General features: G+C 43.9%; 1 protein-coding gene across 2 annotated transcripts in view; it reads left to right on the top strand.

Annotated features, from left to right (window-relative positions):
• The first annotated feature begins 1,659 nt into the window (after positions 1-1,659).
• slc12a5a (solute carrier family 12 member 5a) overlaps positions 1,660-17,174 on the top strand; it is a 176,562-nt gene continuing 161,047 nt past the window's right edge. For both annotated transcript variants that reach the window (XM_031825697.1, XM_031825696.1), the window contains exon 1: positions 1,660-1,990. In XM_031825697.1, coding sequence (XP_031681557.1) covers positions 1,936-1,990 — 55 coding nt within the window. In that variant the 5' untranslated portion in view covers positions 1,660-1,935. The remainder of the gene's footprint in view (positions 1,991-17,174) is intronic.

Genomic DNA, 17,174 nt, shown 5'->3' with positions numbered 1-17,174 from the left:
TAAATCACACATCATTATTGCTCAATGTTAGTCAATCTTTTACTGTACCATAATTTAGTCTTTTGATTGGATGGTTGGCTAGACATAGTCCTGTATTACTTCTTAATTGATGTCTTCTCTAATCAATAAGGCACAAGAGACAGTGCTGTGTCATGAATACAGTCACAGGTACATGCAGTTATTCGGCCCGACGCGATATCTTCATGAAGATCTCTCCTGTCATTCCTATTTGTTCAACCACGGTAGGCGACTCAGTAACAATTCACACTGTTTTCCAGGGTGTTAATGGGATCCATAAACACAAAACAAAAACACACACATGACATAATGGAAGATGTGGCTGATTAAAGGCTGTGTCCACGGTGAGAGATTTTAAACACTGCTTCGTAATCATTGTATCCCTTGTGATTCCAAAGGAGGAGTTGTTTTAATAGAAATGTCTTGAGTGCATCTGTGGTACCCGGACTTGTTAAAGATGAAGTGCTTTCTTATCTCTGGAGTGGTATCACAACCTGTGACACACACACACACACACACACACACACACACACACACACACACACACACACACACACACACACACACACACACACACACACACACACACACACACACACACACACACACACACACACACACACACACAGATGAATCTATGTATCTTTCTCATCTATGTGAGTCACCCCTTTCTTGAAAGGACAAGATGTTCTTTCTGTCTCAACAACTACACACTCAAGAGTCTTTCATCACTCTCCATGCACTGTATACATGGTATACATGATTCTACACTTAAATATAGTACTGTGTACAGACCCCCTGGATAGGTAGAAAGCTGTCTATATTTAAAGGAAATTATCAAAAGGACAGGATTAAGAATACATACATGTCGACCCCCTTTGCGTGTGTGTGTGTGTGTGTGTGTGTGTGTGTGTGTGTGTGTGTATGTGTGTGTGTCAGCATGAGCACCTGCGTCCTTATTGTCTATAACTATGCTGAACCCAGATTATATTGATTGTGCTTGTTCAAAAAAGCTGGTAACACAATGTGCTATTTGCATCTGACATTAAAGCGACTAGCGCTTGCCAGCCACAGTTTCTTAAGGCGACACGGAGAAGGAACACCAGAGCTGAGAGGCATAGAGCCCAGGAAGGCTAAAGCTCACTCTTCAAACACTGCAGAGTCCTCCCTCTCAAATCACCTTTCCATATGACAGCTGTGAAGAGAGGGAGAGGCAAAAGACTGAGGAAGAGAAAGGGAGAAGAGGAGAGAAAGAAAGAGGGAGGAGAGAGGGAGGGATAGCCAATAATACCCTTTGAATACATGATCAATTTGGTGAAATTACACTGATTATGTTGGGGTGAAGGAGAGAGAGAGAGAGAGAGAGAGAGAGAGAGAGAGAGAGAGAGAGTGTGTGTGTGTGTGTGTGTGTGTGTGTGTGTGTGTGTGTGTGTGTGTGTGTGTGTGTGTGTGTGTGTGTGTGTGTGTGTGTGTGTGTGTGTGTGTGTGTGTGTGTGTGTGTGTGAGTGTGTGTGTGTGTGTGTGTGTGTGTGTGTGTGTGTGTGTGTGTGTGTGTGTGTGTGTGAGAGAGAGAGAGAGAGAGAGAGAGAGTGACTGCTACCTCCTCATTTCGAGAGAGCGAGAGGGAGAGGGAGAGAGCTTACAAGCGACGAGGAGACGACGAGAGGAGGATCTGCAAAGAGGGAGAGAAAAAAAGCGCTCCCTATTTTTTTCACCCGCCTCTCTTCGCTCCTCTGCTTAGCATCACATAGGGGAGGCAGGACCAGAGGAGAGCATCTCCTTCTACTACATTTGTTCTGCATTGTCAAACGTTTAGTGGAGGAGGACACCTGGTGAAGGAGAAGCCAGGAGTAAGCCTAGAAGGGGCTGGTAAGCGTTGTAGTATCCCTCCTATAGAGCCGTTATAGAGGAGCGAGGATGCTTAACAACCTAACTGACACAGAAGAGGGGGACGGGGGACCCAACAGCCAGGGTGAGTGATGGAATCTGTCTCACAAACGCACGCACACACACGGATGCACAAACACACACACATAAGCTCATCAAACACACACACACAAGCTCACGTACATGAATCCAATATATCTATACTCATACATACTCACACATTTGTGCGGTGCATACAGACTCACACAGCCAGAAGGTAGCGAATGGACATTCAAGTGTGAGTGTGTTGCTGCATAATGCTCTTACCTGCCTGCCTGCTTGGGGTGATGCTTCTCCTCTTTACTGTTGCTGTGTGACAGGAATAGTAATGGGTTTCTATCCAAATACGACGGACTGGTGAACGTACGCGAATTACAGCACACTGATACACACACAGACAGACACACACACACACACACACACACACACACACACACACACACACACACACACACACACACACACACACAGAACGATACACAGTCACATAGACAGACAGACAGACACACACAGATACACACAGAACGATACACAGTCACAAAGACACACACACACACACACACACAGACCGATACACAGTCACACAGACAGACAGACACACAGACAGATACACACAGACCGATACACAGTCACACAGACAGACACACACACACACACAGAGATATACACACAGACACACACTGCTTGGGTGCAATGCTCCCCAAACCTCCCAACCCCGCCCCCCCTCTCCACAACCACGGCTCCGTAAACACTCAAAATGCATATGGCGCCCAGTGCCTGAGCAAGTTTGGGCACACAACACACACCGACGCTCGCTAACGGAGATGCCAACCTGCCATCGCTCGCTGCTCATCCGTCTGCTCCAGCTGTCAAAACAAGTCCCGGCTCCACTCTCCTCCTATACGTCACCACAGCAGTGTTGCTGGGAAAAGAGGGATTTGGATCAATACCTAAATAACCTGTTGTGTTGTTGTGTAGCTTTAGTTTCGTTTTACCTGTTCACACATGCTTGTGTTGAACAGTGTTGTGTTGAACAGTGTTGTGTTGAACAGGGTTGTGTTGAACAGTGTTGTGTTGAACAGTGTTGTGTTGAACAGTGTTGTGTTGAACAGGGTTGTGTTGAACAGGGTTGTGTTGAACAGGGTTGTGTTGAACAGGGTTGTAACAGTGTTGTGTTGAACAGGGATTGTGTTGTCCAGGAATTGTATTGACCAGGGTTGTATTGAACAGGGAATGTGTTGAACAGGGTTGTGTTGACCAGGGCTCCAAGGGATGCACTGGAGCCCCAGGTTTCAGATTTGAAAACAGTCACTGTGCCGCCGCTCGGAGCTTGTATACCTGTGAGGGCTTTGTGATAAAAATAGACTGTGGCAGCTCAGAACATGAATAATTAACTTAATGCGGGCATCTTTTGGGTGAGAATTATGACTAGGCTTGGCAAAAGACCGTGGTGATTGAAGGGAAGCACGACCCGTTTAAACTCCTCATCAAGGGCAGGTTGTCGAGTGCAAGATAAACCCGCCTAACGACACAACGCTCTGTCAAGCTAATCTGATTACTCGAGCGCTGTTGCTTGCTTGTTTGTGTGTGTGTGTGCGCGCGCATACGTGCATGTGTGCTTGCATGTGTATGAGCAAGTGTGTGTATGTCTATTCATTTTATCCAGGGAAACACATAGATGTCTCATTTTATCCAGGGAAACACATAGATGTCTCATTTTATCCAGGGAAACACATAGATGTCTCATTTTATCCAGGGAAACACATAGATGTCTCATTTTATCCAGGGAAACACATAGATGTCTCATTTTATCCAGGGAAACACATAGATGTCTCATTTTATCCAGGGAAACTAATAGATGTCTCATTTTATCCAGGGAAACACATAGATGTCTCATTTTATCCAGGGAAACACATAGATGTCTAATTTTATCCAGGGAAACACATAGATGTCTCATTTTATCCAGGGAAACACATAGATGTCTCATTTTATCCAGGGAAACACATAGATGTCTCATTTTATCCAGGGAAACACATAGATGTCTCATTTTATCCAGGGAAACACATAGATGTCTCATTTTATCCAGGGAAACACATAGATGTCTCATTTTATCCAGGGAAACACATAGATGTCTCATTTTATCCAGGGAAACACATAGATGTCTCATTTTATCCAGGGAAACACATAGATGTCTCATTTTATCCAGGGAAACACATAGATGTCTCATTTTATCCAGGGAAACACATAGATGTCTCATTTTATCCAGGGAAACATACACTACCGTTCAAAAGTTGGGGTCACTTAGAAATGTCCTTGTTTTTTTATTTTTATTTTTATTTATTTTTTATATCCATTAAAATAACATCAAATTGATAATACATACAGTGTAGATATTAATGTTGTACATGACTATTGTAGCTGGAAATGGCAGATTTTTTATGGAATATCTACATAGGCATACAGGGGCCCATTATCAGCAACCATCACTCCTGTGTTCCAATGGCACATTGTGTTAGCTAATCCAAGTTTATCATTATAAATAAAAAAACTTAAAAAACGGGCCTTCCTTAGACTAGTTTAGTATCTGGAGCATCAGCATTTGTGGATTCGATTACAGGCTCAAAATGGCCAGAAACAAAGACCTTTCTTCTGAAACTCGTCAGTCTATTCTTGTTCTGAGAAATCAAGGCTATTCCATGCGAGAAATTGCCAAGAAACTGAAGATCTCGTACAACGCTGTGTACTACTCCCTTCACAGAACAGTGCAAACTGGCTTTAACCAGAATAGAAAGAGGAGTGGGAGGCCCCGGCGCACAACTGAGCAAGAGGACAAGTACATTAGAATGTCTAGTTTGAGAAACAGACGCCTCACAAGTCCTCAACTGGCAGTTTCATTAAATAGTACCCGCAAAACACCAGTCTCAACGTCAACAGTGAAGAGGCGACTCTGGGATGCTGGCCTTCTAGGCAGAGTTGCAAAGAAAAAGCCACATCTCAGACTGGCCAATAAAAAAAAAGATTAAGATGGGCAAAAGAACACAGACACTGGACAGGGAAACTCTGCCTAGAAGGCCAGCATTCCAGAGTCGCCTCTTCACTGTTTATGTTGAGACTGGTGTTTTGTGGGTACTATTTAATGAAGCTGCCAGAAGCTGCTAGTGTTTTGCGTCCACTATTTAATTAAGCTGCCAGTTGAGGACTTGTGAGGTGTCTGTTTCTTAAAATGATGAACTTGGATTAGCTAACACAACGTGCCATTGGAGCTTGTTGTCATTGCAGGCAATCTCAACGCTGTGCATTACAGGGAAGACATCTTCCTCCCTCATGTGGTATCCTTCCTGCAGGCTCATCCTGACATGACCCTCCAGCATGGCAATGCCACCAGTCATACTGCTCGTTCTGTGCATGATTTTCTGCAAGACAGGTATGTCAGTGTTCTGCCATGGCCAGCGAAGAGCCCGGGTCTCAATCCCATTGAGCACATCTGGCACCTGTTGGATCGGAGGGTTAGGGCTAGGGCCATTCCCCCCCAGAAATGCCCGGGAACTTGCAGGTGCCTTGGTGGAAGAGTGGAGTAACATCTCATAGCAAGAACTGGCAAATCTGGTGCAGTCCATGAGGAGGAGATGCACTGCAGTACTTAATGCAGCTGGTGGCCACACCAGATACTGACTGTTACTTTTGATTTTGACCCCCCCCCCCCTTTCTTCAGGGACACATGATTACATTTCTGTTGGTCACATGTCTGTGGAACTTGCTCAGTTTGTGTCTCAGTTGTTGAATCTTGTTATGTTCATAAAAATATTTATACATGTTACGTTTGCTGAAAATAAACGCAGTTGACAGTGAGAGGACATTTCTTTTTTTGCTGAGTTTAGATGTCTCCTTTAGCCAGGGAAACATATGGATGTCTCATTTTATCCAGGGAAACACGTAGATGTCTCTTTTTATCTAGGGAAACACATAGATGTCTCATTTTATCTAGGGAAAGACATAGATGTCTCATTTTATCCAGGGAAACGCATAGATGTCTCATTTTATCCAGGGAAACACATAGATGTCTCATTTTATCTAGGGAAACACATAGATGTCTCATTTTATCCAGGGAAACGCATAGATGTCTCATTTTATCCAGGGAAACGCATAGATGTCTCATTTTATCCAGGGAAACGCATAGATGTCTCATTTTATCCAGGGAAACGCATAGATGTCTAATTTTATCCAGGGAAACGCATAGATGTCTCATTTTATCCAGGAAAACACATAGATGTCTCATTTTATCCAGGGAAACACGTAGATGTCTCTTTTTATCTTGGGAAACGCATAGCTGTCTCATTTTATCCAGGGAAACATATGGATGTCTCATTTTATCTCGGGAAACACATAGATGTGATAGATATGCACTTGGCTGTGTGGAGATACATAGTGATAACTCCTGCTCTGTGTTGAATATGCCTTCTCTCCCTCCCCTTCCCTCCCCACCCCCCTCCACCCATCCTTCCCTCCCCACCCGCCTCTCTGCCCCCATAGCAGCAGATAGAAAAGCTCCACTGATCTCAGAATAGCAGCACACATTCCATTTAGCCAGAGGCTCCTACATGCATCCTGTTCACACAGGAGTCAGTGTGCAGCGAACCTTGAATTACTCTGTGTAGTCACCACTACTGCTGTGGAGGGCAGATAAGTTAGAGGTTTTTATAGTGGGAAATGTCACTGTGGCGCTGTCCGTGGTGCTAAAGCGAGCCTCTCTAATGGGCTGATGTGGTGCTGTCTGTGGTGCTGAAATCAGCCTCTCTCATGTCATGGGCTCCTGTGGTGATGTCCATGGAGCTGAAGTCAGCCTCTGTAATGTTGTGGGCTGCTGTGCTGCTGTCCATGGAGCTGAAATCAGCCTCTGTAATGTTGTGGGCTGCTGTGTTGCTGTCCATGGAGCTGAAGTCAGCCTCTGTAATGTTGTGGGCTGCTGTGTTGCTGTCCATGGAGCTGAAGTCAGCCTCTGTAATGTTGTGGGCTGCTGTGCTGCTGTCCATGGTGCTGAAATCATTGAAAAGCTCACCCTTCAAGAAAGTAGATTTTGTCTTGGGGCTTTCTGACAGAGGGTTTAACACTCTCTCAGCACTCTGTCTGGGGGCTTTCTGACAGAGGGTTTAACACTCTCTCAGCACTCTGTCTGGGGGCTTTCTGACAGAGGGTTTAACACTCTCTCAGCACTCTGTCTGGGGGCTTTCTGACAGAGGCTTTAACACTCTCTCAGCACTCTGTCTGGGGGCTTTCTGACAGAGGGTTTAACACTCTCTCAGCACTCTGTCTGGGGGCTTTCTGACAGAGGCTTTAACACTCTCTCAGCACTCTGTCTGGGGGCTTTCTGACAGAGGGTTTAACACTCTCTCAGCACTCTGTCTGGGGGCTTTCTGACAGAGGCTTTAACACTCTCTCAGCACTCTGTCTGGGGGCTTTCTGACAGAGGGTTTAACACTCTCTCTGCACTCTGTCTGGGGGCTTTCTGACAGAGGGTTTAACACTCTCTCTGCACTCTGTCTGGGGGCTTTCTGACAGAGGCTTTAACACTCTCTCAGCACTCTGTCTGGGGGCTTTCTGACAGAGGGTTTAACACTCTCTCAGCACTCTGCATCCCAAATGAAAACCCTATTCCCGATATAATGCACTACTTTTGACCAGAGCCCTATGGGCCCTGTAGTGCACTAGGGAATAGGGTACTGTTTGGTAAGCAGCCTCGGACAAACCTCATCCATCCACCCAGACTCCTTTTCCACCTCTCCAAATATGCCCTTCAAGGACCTTTAATGACCATTAATGATCTATATTTTAGTTATGGCTGACTGCATAATACTGTAAGAAGGCCCCAAGCTTTCTCCCAGGCATGGAGTTCTTTTATGAATTGTAATCAATATGTCTGGTGACTAGTAGGAGAACAGTAGCAGAAATGCATGGTTAGAGAGAGAGATTGGTGGCCGTGACAGAATCGCAGACACTTGTTGTCATGGCGAGGAGGTAGATGTACTGTACTGGTGTCACACACACACACACACACACACACACACACACACACACACACACACACACACACACACACACACACACACACGTATTTTACTATATACACAAACAAATGCATGTTCACATAGACAAACGTGTTTACAGTGCAACAAACACACACACACACACACAATCACCTGAACTGCGCTCAAAAACAGTGTCTGATTCAGTGGATGTGATTATGACTGATTCAGCGGCACTCAACAACAGTGTCTGATTCAGTGGATGTGATTAGGCACAACGCGAGTCAGCACTCTGTCCGTTATTGCCTTGTCGGTGATGTCACCTCTATCGTTGTTAGTGTCAGCACCACAGATCCAAAGCTCTAACAATACCCATAATTCACTGAGAGTCATTACTTTATCAAAGTCCCAATTGCAGGAATACAAGCGGCTCATAATTCAGAGCACATAGAACGTAATTACACACTGCGTTATTAATTTGAGCAAAAGTAATAATGAAATATGGCAACAATTGCAGAAACATAAAGATGTGACAGATAAACGCTAGTTTTGGTTAATTATGCAACCCACACCGGTTGGGATCCTGATAGAAAGGGACGTTATGCATAGATCAGTTTCCCAATTAAAACTCCAAATGCAGGAGTGTGTAATTAGTGACGATGGGGCAACTCTCTGAAAAGGCTGTTGACTCATGCAGCACTAATGAAAATCTCCACCTTAACCAGTCCATCTAACAAACACACACACACACACATTGTTGTGCATACACACAAAGCAGTCCCTCACTGACCATCGCTTTTACCACTGACTTAATTGTCAACCCAATTCCCCTGACATTAGGAAAATGAGTATTGGTTTTAATAAAGAGTTATGTAAGAGAAAACCTCTACTTTGTGAAACTTCAACGTTGTCATTTGGGATTTCACCATGCAGGTATTTGATCACGGTGCAGCCTGGGAAATAATGTGGAATGTGGCCTATCATTTTGTTCGAGAACATTGGGAACAAAGGCACTTGATGAACGAAAACATTTATTTTGTCAAAGTTAAGCCGGTTGGATTGTAATTTCATGGTACCAGCACCCTGAGGCTTGTGCAGCCGATGGAGGAATTGAATCCCGTAGGCTTTGAGAGGTTTAAGTGGTGAAATGGATGGATCGTTTTTAGAGAGAAATATATGGCTGGTTTTATGGAGAGAAAGAGAGATAGAGAGAGGGATGGAGAAAGAGAGCAACATGATGGATTTAACCCCCAAAAAGCTCAAGCCAACTGATCAGATCAACTCTCCTCTCCCCTTTGCCAGAAAACATTCCCTGAAATTGAGAAATTCCTTTGCATATCTCACTTCTCCTTAATTCTTAGTTCCAATCAACAGTAATGACAAGAAGACATTTTGATTAATGATCAGGATTGATCATTAGTCAACACGAAGACAAGTTATCATACTATGGTGCAGTAAGGCAAATCATAACTTCCACTTAGGTCTAATTTTCTCATACTAACGCATTGACGTCAATGTGAGACTAAGTTCAAATTTGACTTAAGTGGAAGTCAGGATCTAGCTAGTTTATATATTCAAATGATCCTCCCAACCTCTTGATCTGACTGCCCAGTCTCATTCATGCAGGTTGGTAAGATAGTGTACGTCTTCTGACAGACACAACACAGTGCACTAGCCAGTTATGCATTATGCAGATGTCCTCTAAGGCTTTTAAACATCTGCGGAGAAGCTATAGCTACACTGATTGAGCAGCATCTGGATGTATCTGTCCTCTCCTCCGGTTGCCTTATATATTCAAACAGCCTGAACATTCCCACCACAGTGTTAAAGTTCTCCGTTTTTATTTTTTATCTATGCTATGCAGTCATCATTGTGTCATCAGTGACTGAGGTATCAAACAAATATGTCTTGATATCAACGACATTAGAGGCCATATGCTTCTATGTAGACAGTTACAGATATTGATGTGGAAAGCAAACTCTCAATTATGCTATTGTGATTCATGTATTGTAACCAGACCGAATAAAGTTATCCATTTAATCATCGCAATCTAATTACAGAAAATAAATATATTTCTAGATAAGTAGATATCAACATAGGTTTGAATGAACATACTGTACTCCACAAGGTCCAGTTGTCGGTCATTTAGTCAGCTGTCCACGGTTTCAACCAGAGCAACAGCTAGACCCAGAATGGACATTTTGTTCAGAGCCAGACTAATCTTCAACTGTTATTCATGTAATCCTGAGAGCCTATTTCAGCCCCACTCCCAAACAACAAACTCCAAAAATAACACCGACATCCACACTCCATTGCCAATGGAATAACAGAACCGCCCTGCCGCCTGCCTCGTCCTCCGAAAGCTGTTTTCTCTTTCTCCACAGAGGAAAACAGCCAGAAGGTCATGTGCATTGCCATGGTTACAGTCCATGCTGTGGGAAGTGTTCCATAGGATCTAAACACCCAGCATGTCATGAGAGGGCTAACCTTGAGTATAAGTGCTTTTTTTGACAGAGGATTTCTTTCCTTCTGCAGTTAATTGCTTGAGTGTTTGTTTCTCCTTTCATACTGGAGTCGGCGTGCTTATGGACATGCAGCCAGGTCTTTTTTTATATAACAGACCAAAATGAATATGAGTCATAGACATGCCTCCTCACCGGAAACCCTGTATTGAAGTAAGCAATATGTGAACTGGCTTGGGATCGGGAAGAAGTGGTTACAGCCCAGAGAACCCAAGCACATGACTCAGCCTGTGTGGGAGGATCCCTCTGTTGTGTACCCTGAGATTCTGGGATTGCCGCATCTAAACATTTAAGAAAGTGCTTTAGTTGGTGAGGATGAGTGAGCAGAGGAATGAAAGGTGGGTCGGCGGTGGATGTTTGAATCGCCCAAAATAGAGCCTTGGAGGGTAATCAAAAGCACAGTGTTGTAATTGGGCTTGGGAGGGAGGCCCGCGAGCGGGGATCAATCCCGGTAGCCTGCATCAATGCCAAGCCTCTCTCTCTCTCTCTCTCTCTCTCTCTCTCTCTCTCTCTCTCTCTCTCTCTCTCTCTCTCTTTCTCTCTCTCTCTCTCTCTCTATGTAGATGATGAGCACACACACACAGACTAGAGGTAGCTGGAAAGTGGCTAAGGAGACTGAATTGGGCTAAAGCTAACTCAATAGTGTATATACCAAGGCCCCAGGGTTCCGTTCTAGAAGCATGCTTTACACTGTGCTAAGAGGACACTTTCGGGATTGCAGTTTACCTGAATTCGAGCCCAAAAAGAAAATTCCATTCCCAGAGAAGTCCAATTGGAAAATGTGTCAAAAGTGCAAAAATGATATCAATTGAATTATTCATGTAATTGTCTTCTGATTTTGTTTTTACATCACATCCGAAGATATTAACATTGAATGAACAACCACCTCGAAACGGTGTATGCGAACGTGAGTAGATTAAGTTGAAAACAACGGTCGGCCATCTTGGACGCTGTCTCCAGTGGACGCTGTCTCTTTTTTACCTCAATGCTCTGTACTCCTGTTTTACCTCAATGCTCTGTACTCCTGTTTTACCTCAATGCTCTGTACTCCTGTTTTACCTCAATGCTCTGTACTCCTGTTTTACCTCAATGCTCTGTACTCCTGTTTTACCTCAATGCTCTGTACTCCTGTTTTACCTCAATGCTCTGTACTCCTGTGTGACAAAAGGTAGAAATTATGGATGGATGGATGGACAGACATAAGATGAATAGATGGATAAAAGAATAATGGACAGATTGAAATAGGTTGAGAACGTTTCAGACATATAGATTTATGTGCACAAACTATACTCATGGACGTTTTGTCATCCATAGGTGCTTATCAGAGTCCACATTGAGTCTGCATCCGCACATTAGAATATTGGACCATTGGCTTTCATACTTTTCGAATTCTCAGCGCGGTTCCAACATTCAGTTGAGTAGGAGTCATGTACGCAGAGCCACATTCTAGAATACATTCAGTTGAGTAGGAGTCATGTATGCAGAGCCACATTCTAGAATACATTCAGTTGAGTAGGAGTCATGTACGCAGAGCCACATTCTAGAATACATTCAGTTGAGTAGGAGTCATGTACGCAGAGCCACATTCTAGAATACATTCAGTTGAGTAGGAGTCAGTCATGTTACACAGAGCCACGATCTAGAATACATTCAGTTGAGTAGGAGTCATGTATGCAGAGCCACATTCTAGAATACATTCAGTTGAGTAGGAGTCAGTCATGTTACACAGAGCCACGATCTAGAATACATTCAGTTGAGTAGGAGTCAGTCATGTTACACAGAGCCACGATCTAGAATACATTCAGTTGAGTAGGAGTCAGTCATGTTACGCAGAGCCACGATCTAGAATACATTCAGTTGAGTAGGAGTCAGTCATGCTACACAGAGCCACGATCTAGAATACATTCAGTTGAGTAGGAGTCAGTCATGTTACACAGAGCCACGATCTAGAATACATTCAGTTGAGTAGGAGTCATGTACGCAGAGCCACGATCTAGAATACATTCAGTTGAGTAGGAGTCAGTCATGGTACACAGAGCCACGATCTAGAATACATTCAGTTGAGTAGGAGTCAGTCATGTTACACAGAGCCACGATCTAGAATACATTCAGTTGAGTAGGAGTCAGTCATGTTACACAGAGCCACGATCTAGAATACATTCAGTTGAGTAGGAGTCATGTACGCAGAGCCACAATCTAGAATACATTCAGTTGAGTAGGAGTCACATACGCAGAGCCACGTCGGTTGTGCATTTTTGGGAGGTGAGTGTTAGGGCTGTGTGAAGTCCTATGCTATGTCGCAATGGTAAAATAAATTCTGCTACTTTCTCCAAAGTCTCTTGTTGTCCAGACATCCTGGTTGTAAGATTGACGTAATCAGGAGGGAACTATCAGGAAATCTTAAAATCCTCCAACTGGTATTTCTGGAAAACCATGTCATTTTGGAAAAATGACCCTAAGAGGAGGTATTGATCCAGTCGATGGCCAAATGAAAGAGAGATTACTGTTGTATAGAACTACACATTATGTACCTGCTTTGCTTACCAACAAAAACCAACCACAAGTCGCTGTTGCCACAGTTGCTGAATGCGTAATTGTGTCCCCACAATCAAGTGAAAGGAAAGCTCAAGTAAGTGACACTAAACTCGAGTGTGAGACAATGACGGTGATCAAATACACTTTTATCATATTCAAAGTTAAACATTTACACATGAATCCAACCGTACTTGATTAAATATTCAGAACAAAAATATAAATGCAACATGCAACAATTTCAAAGATTTGACTACAGTTCATTTAAGGAAATCAGTCAATTGAAATAAATTCATGAGGCCCTAATCTATGGATTTCACATGACTGGGCAGGGGCGCAGTCATGGGTGGGCCTTGGAGCACATAGGTCCACCCACTTGGCAGCCAGGACCACCCACTGAGTAGCCAGGCCCAGCCAATCAGAATGAGTACCACCCCGCCCCCCCTCAGACAATCCCGCAGGTGAAGAAACCAGATGTGGAGGTCCTGGGCTGGCGTGGTTACACATAGTTTGCGGTTGTGAGGCCGGTTGGAAGTACCTTCAAATTCTCTAAAACGACATTGGAGGCAGCTTATGGTCAGGCAACACCTCTGGTGGACATTCCTGCAGTCAGCATGCCAATTGCACGCCTCATTAAAACTTGAGACATCTGTGGCATTGTGTTGTGTGACAAAACTGAACAATTAAAGTGGCCTTTTTATTTTCCTCAGCACAAGGTGCACCTGTGTAATGATCATGCTCTTTAATCAGCTTCTTGATATGCCACACCTGTCAGGTGGATGGATTATATTGGCAAAGGAGAATTGCTCACTAACAGGGATGTAAACAAATTTGTACACAGAATATGAGAGAAATAAGCTTCTTGTGCATATGGAAAATGCCAGGGATTTTACATTACATTACATTAAACATGGGACCAACACTGCATGTTGTGTTTATATTTTTGTTCAGTGTACATTATTAATGCAGTTGGCAACATTTTGCATTTGCAATCATATCCGAGGTCCAAATGTCCATAGGAATTGTGTTAGAATGACAGGGAAGTAATCGCTGGTCAGGTTGATATGAATTTTGGACTCTCCAGCTCTCATTTCTTTGCCACAATCTGTGTTCCAGATGTATCCATTTCATAAAAGCTTGACTTCGGACATAAATCTACCCATTTGTGTGATTTCCCACAATAAAGCTTAATGGTCCGTTTGTAATTTAGGTTAGAGCGGTAGGATGGCAGCAACTATCAGCCGTGGCTATCTCTCAGTCTGTGTACCAAATGACACCCTTTTCCCTTCATAGTGCAGTATACTGCCCACGGGGTTCTGGGGGGAAAAAATTGTGAACTATGTAAGGCAGTGGTCACCAACCATTTCAGAGTCAAGATCATTTTTGCAGTCAAAAACCAAGCCGAGATCTACCGCTCAGATACATGAACCTAATAAAAACACTTCTGTAGGAATGAGGTTTGTGCAGTACACCTAATACATTATCACATCATATTGGCTATATGCCTGGCCTGCCAATATTGTTATTCACAGACCCAATTATATTTCAAACCTCAAGCTTTGATAACAAAATAGATCAGTTGGTGTATCACTTGTGAGGCACTGCGCAGCATTAATTGAAATAAAAGTATACATTTTTTTACTGGACTGATGGTACCTGCATCTCATGATCATGGTTCTTTCAAGACAACTGGGAACTCTGGAAAAAGTCAAGAACAAATATTGATGCCAGTGATGTTCAGGTCGGAAAGTCGGAGCTCTAGAAAGATGCCTGTTTCCGACTTGAAATTCCGATTTGGATGACTGTTCAAAACGATTTTTCCCAGTCGGATCTTGATTTTTTTCAGAGTTCCCAGTTGTCTTGAACGCACTGAAGTTGGAAGGCAGAGATTTCTGAGTTCCCAGCTGTCTTGAACATGGCATTAGTCTCAGTGGAGGGAGGGAGAGAGCAGCAGAGGGTCTGCCTCTCACGGTCCCTCCGCTCTCCTTCCTTTCCTCCGATAAAACTGACCAGAGAGATGGGATACCGGCTCATCCTGATGGCAAAACTTGAGTCTCACCAGATCTACCTCATGCACAAATTCATGTTGTTCCTATGACCAGAGAAAGTTAAATATTCCTTGATATAAAACATCGACACGACAGGCTGTATTAGTTCAAGTTCAAGTTTTAATGTCACATGCACAAGTACAGTGAAATGAACCCTGAGCAATGTTTGTTGGAGGGTTTATGAGGGTCCTCAACACACTATCCTACAGAATTCACCAGGATGAGGCTCCATAAACTCTTAGAATTAGTGATGACTTGAGGAACCCTGGAGGTCCTCAAGGAACCATTGCTATTCAATGTGTTGAATAAAAAGTGTTGACAGTACTGAATAGTAACTTAGACATAAACTCACGCTTCTAAACTGCAGATCTTTGCTGTATTCTTTGACAGACTGTGGTCATGGTTTTACAAGTTATTAAATCTTATGTAGACTATTAGCCTATCAAACTTTGCTGTGGCTAGGGTCGTACAAGCTTGGTAGGCACAGTGTGTCACGGTGTTCCTCCTCTTCTTCCGAAGAGGAGAGGCGAAAAGGAGAGTCGGACCAAAATGCGGCGTCGTAAGTGTCCATGGTAAATCTTTAATAAAGAAAGTACTGACACTGCATACAAAACAATAAACAAATGACGACCGTGAAGCTACAACATAGACAATCACCCACCAACAAACAGTGCAACCCAGGCTACCTAAGTATGATTCTCAATCAGAGACAACTAATGACACCTGCCTCTGATTGAGAACCATACTAGGCCGAAACATAGAAATGCCCCAAAACATAGAAAAACAAACATAGACTGCCCACCCAACTCACGCCCTGACCATACTAAATAAATACAAAACAAAGGAAATAAAGGTCAGAACGTGACACAGTGATTTGAGCTATCCGATTGGCCTGCACAGAAGGCACACATGATTAAAGCCACAGATCTCCCGATTTGTCTATTCAGACAAATAAAATGGTTCAAAATGGGTGCAGGCCTTACGAATCAAGTGCACCTACCTCCAACAGCACAACACAATAAAACATTTTAAAAAGGAGCGCACCTTTATCGTTGGCTTTTCTACAGAAATGTTTGGTGATCGACTAGGAATGCCTACTGTTGTAAGGAATGCCTACTGATGTAAGGAATGCCTACTGATGTAAGGACTGTCTACTGTTGTAAGGAATGCCTACTGATGTAAGGAATGCCTACTGATGTAAGGAATGTCTACTGTTGTAAGGAATGCCTACTGATGTAAGGAATGCCTACTGTTGTAAGGAATGCCTACTGATGGGGTGGGGTGCCTACTGATGGGGTGGGGTGCCTACTGATGGGGTGGGGTGTCACGCCTTGGTCTTAGTATTTTGTGTTTTCTTTAATTATTTGTTCAGGCCAGGGTGTGACATGGGTTTTTGTGTTGTCGTATTGGGGGTTTTTGTAGGCATTGGGATTGTGGTTGATTAGGGGTGTGTCTAGTGTAGGCTTGGCTGCCTGAGGCGGTTCTCGATCAGAGTCAGGTGCTTCTCGTTGCCTCTGATTGGGAACCGTATTTAGGTAGCCTGAGTTCGCTTTGTATTTCGGGGGTGATTGTTCCTGTCTCTGTGTAGTGTTCACCAGATAGGCTGTAATAAGTTTCACGTTCCGTTTGTTGTTTTTGTATTTATTTAGTTATTTCATGTATCGTCACCATTTCCTCATTAAAGATCATGAGTAACCACCACGCTGCATTTCGGTCCGACTCTCTTTTGACAAACGAAGAACGCCGTTACAGAATCACCCACCACACACGGACCGAGCGGCGTGGTTACAGGCAGCGACCGCAGGAAAAGCGAAAGGAGGAATGGACATGGGAAGACGTATTGGATGGCAAAGGTTGTTACACTTGGGAGGAGATACTGGCTGGAAGAGATCGCCTCCCATGGGAACAGGTGGAGGCACTGAGGAGAGCAGAGGCAGCCGGAGATAAAAGCCGACGATACGAGGGAACACGGTTGGCAAGGAAACCCGAAAAGCAGCCCCAAAAATGTATTGGGGGGGGGGCTCAGGGAGAGAGTGGCAGAGTCAGGAGTCAGACCTGAGCTAACTCTCCCTGTTAATCGTGAGGAGCAGCGATATAAGGACTTCTGG

This window comes from Oncorhynchus kisutch, linkage group LG5 (genome assembly GCF_002021735.2).
Source record: "Oncorhynchus kisutch isolate 150728-3 linkage group LG5, Okis_V2, whole genome shotgun sequence".
Taxonomy (NCBI): Eukaryota; Metazoa; Chordata; class Actinopteri; order Salmoniformes; family Salmonidae; genus Oncorhynchus; species Oncorhynchus kisutch.
Note: the sequence above shows the minus strand (reverse complement) of the source record. Positions and strands in the feature narration are given on the sequence as shown.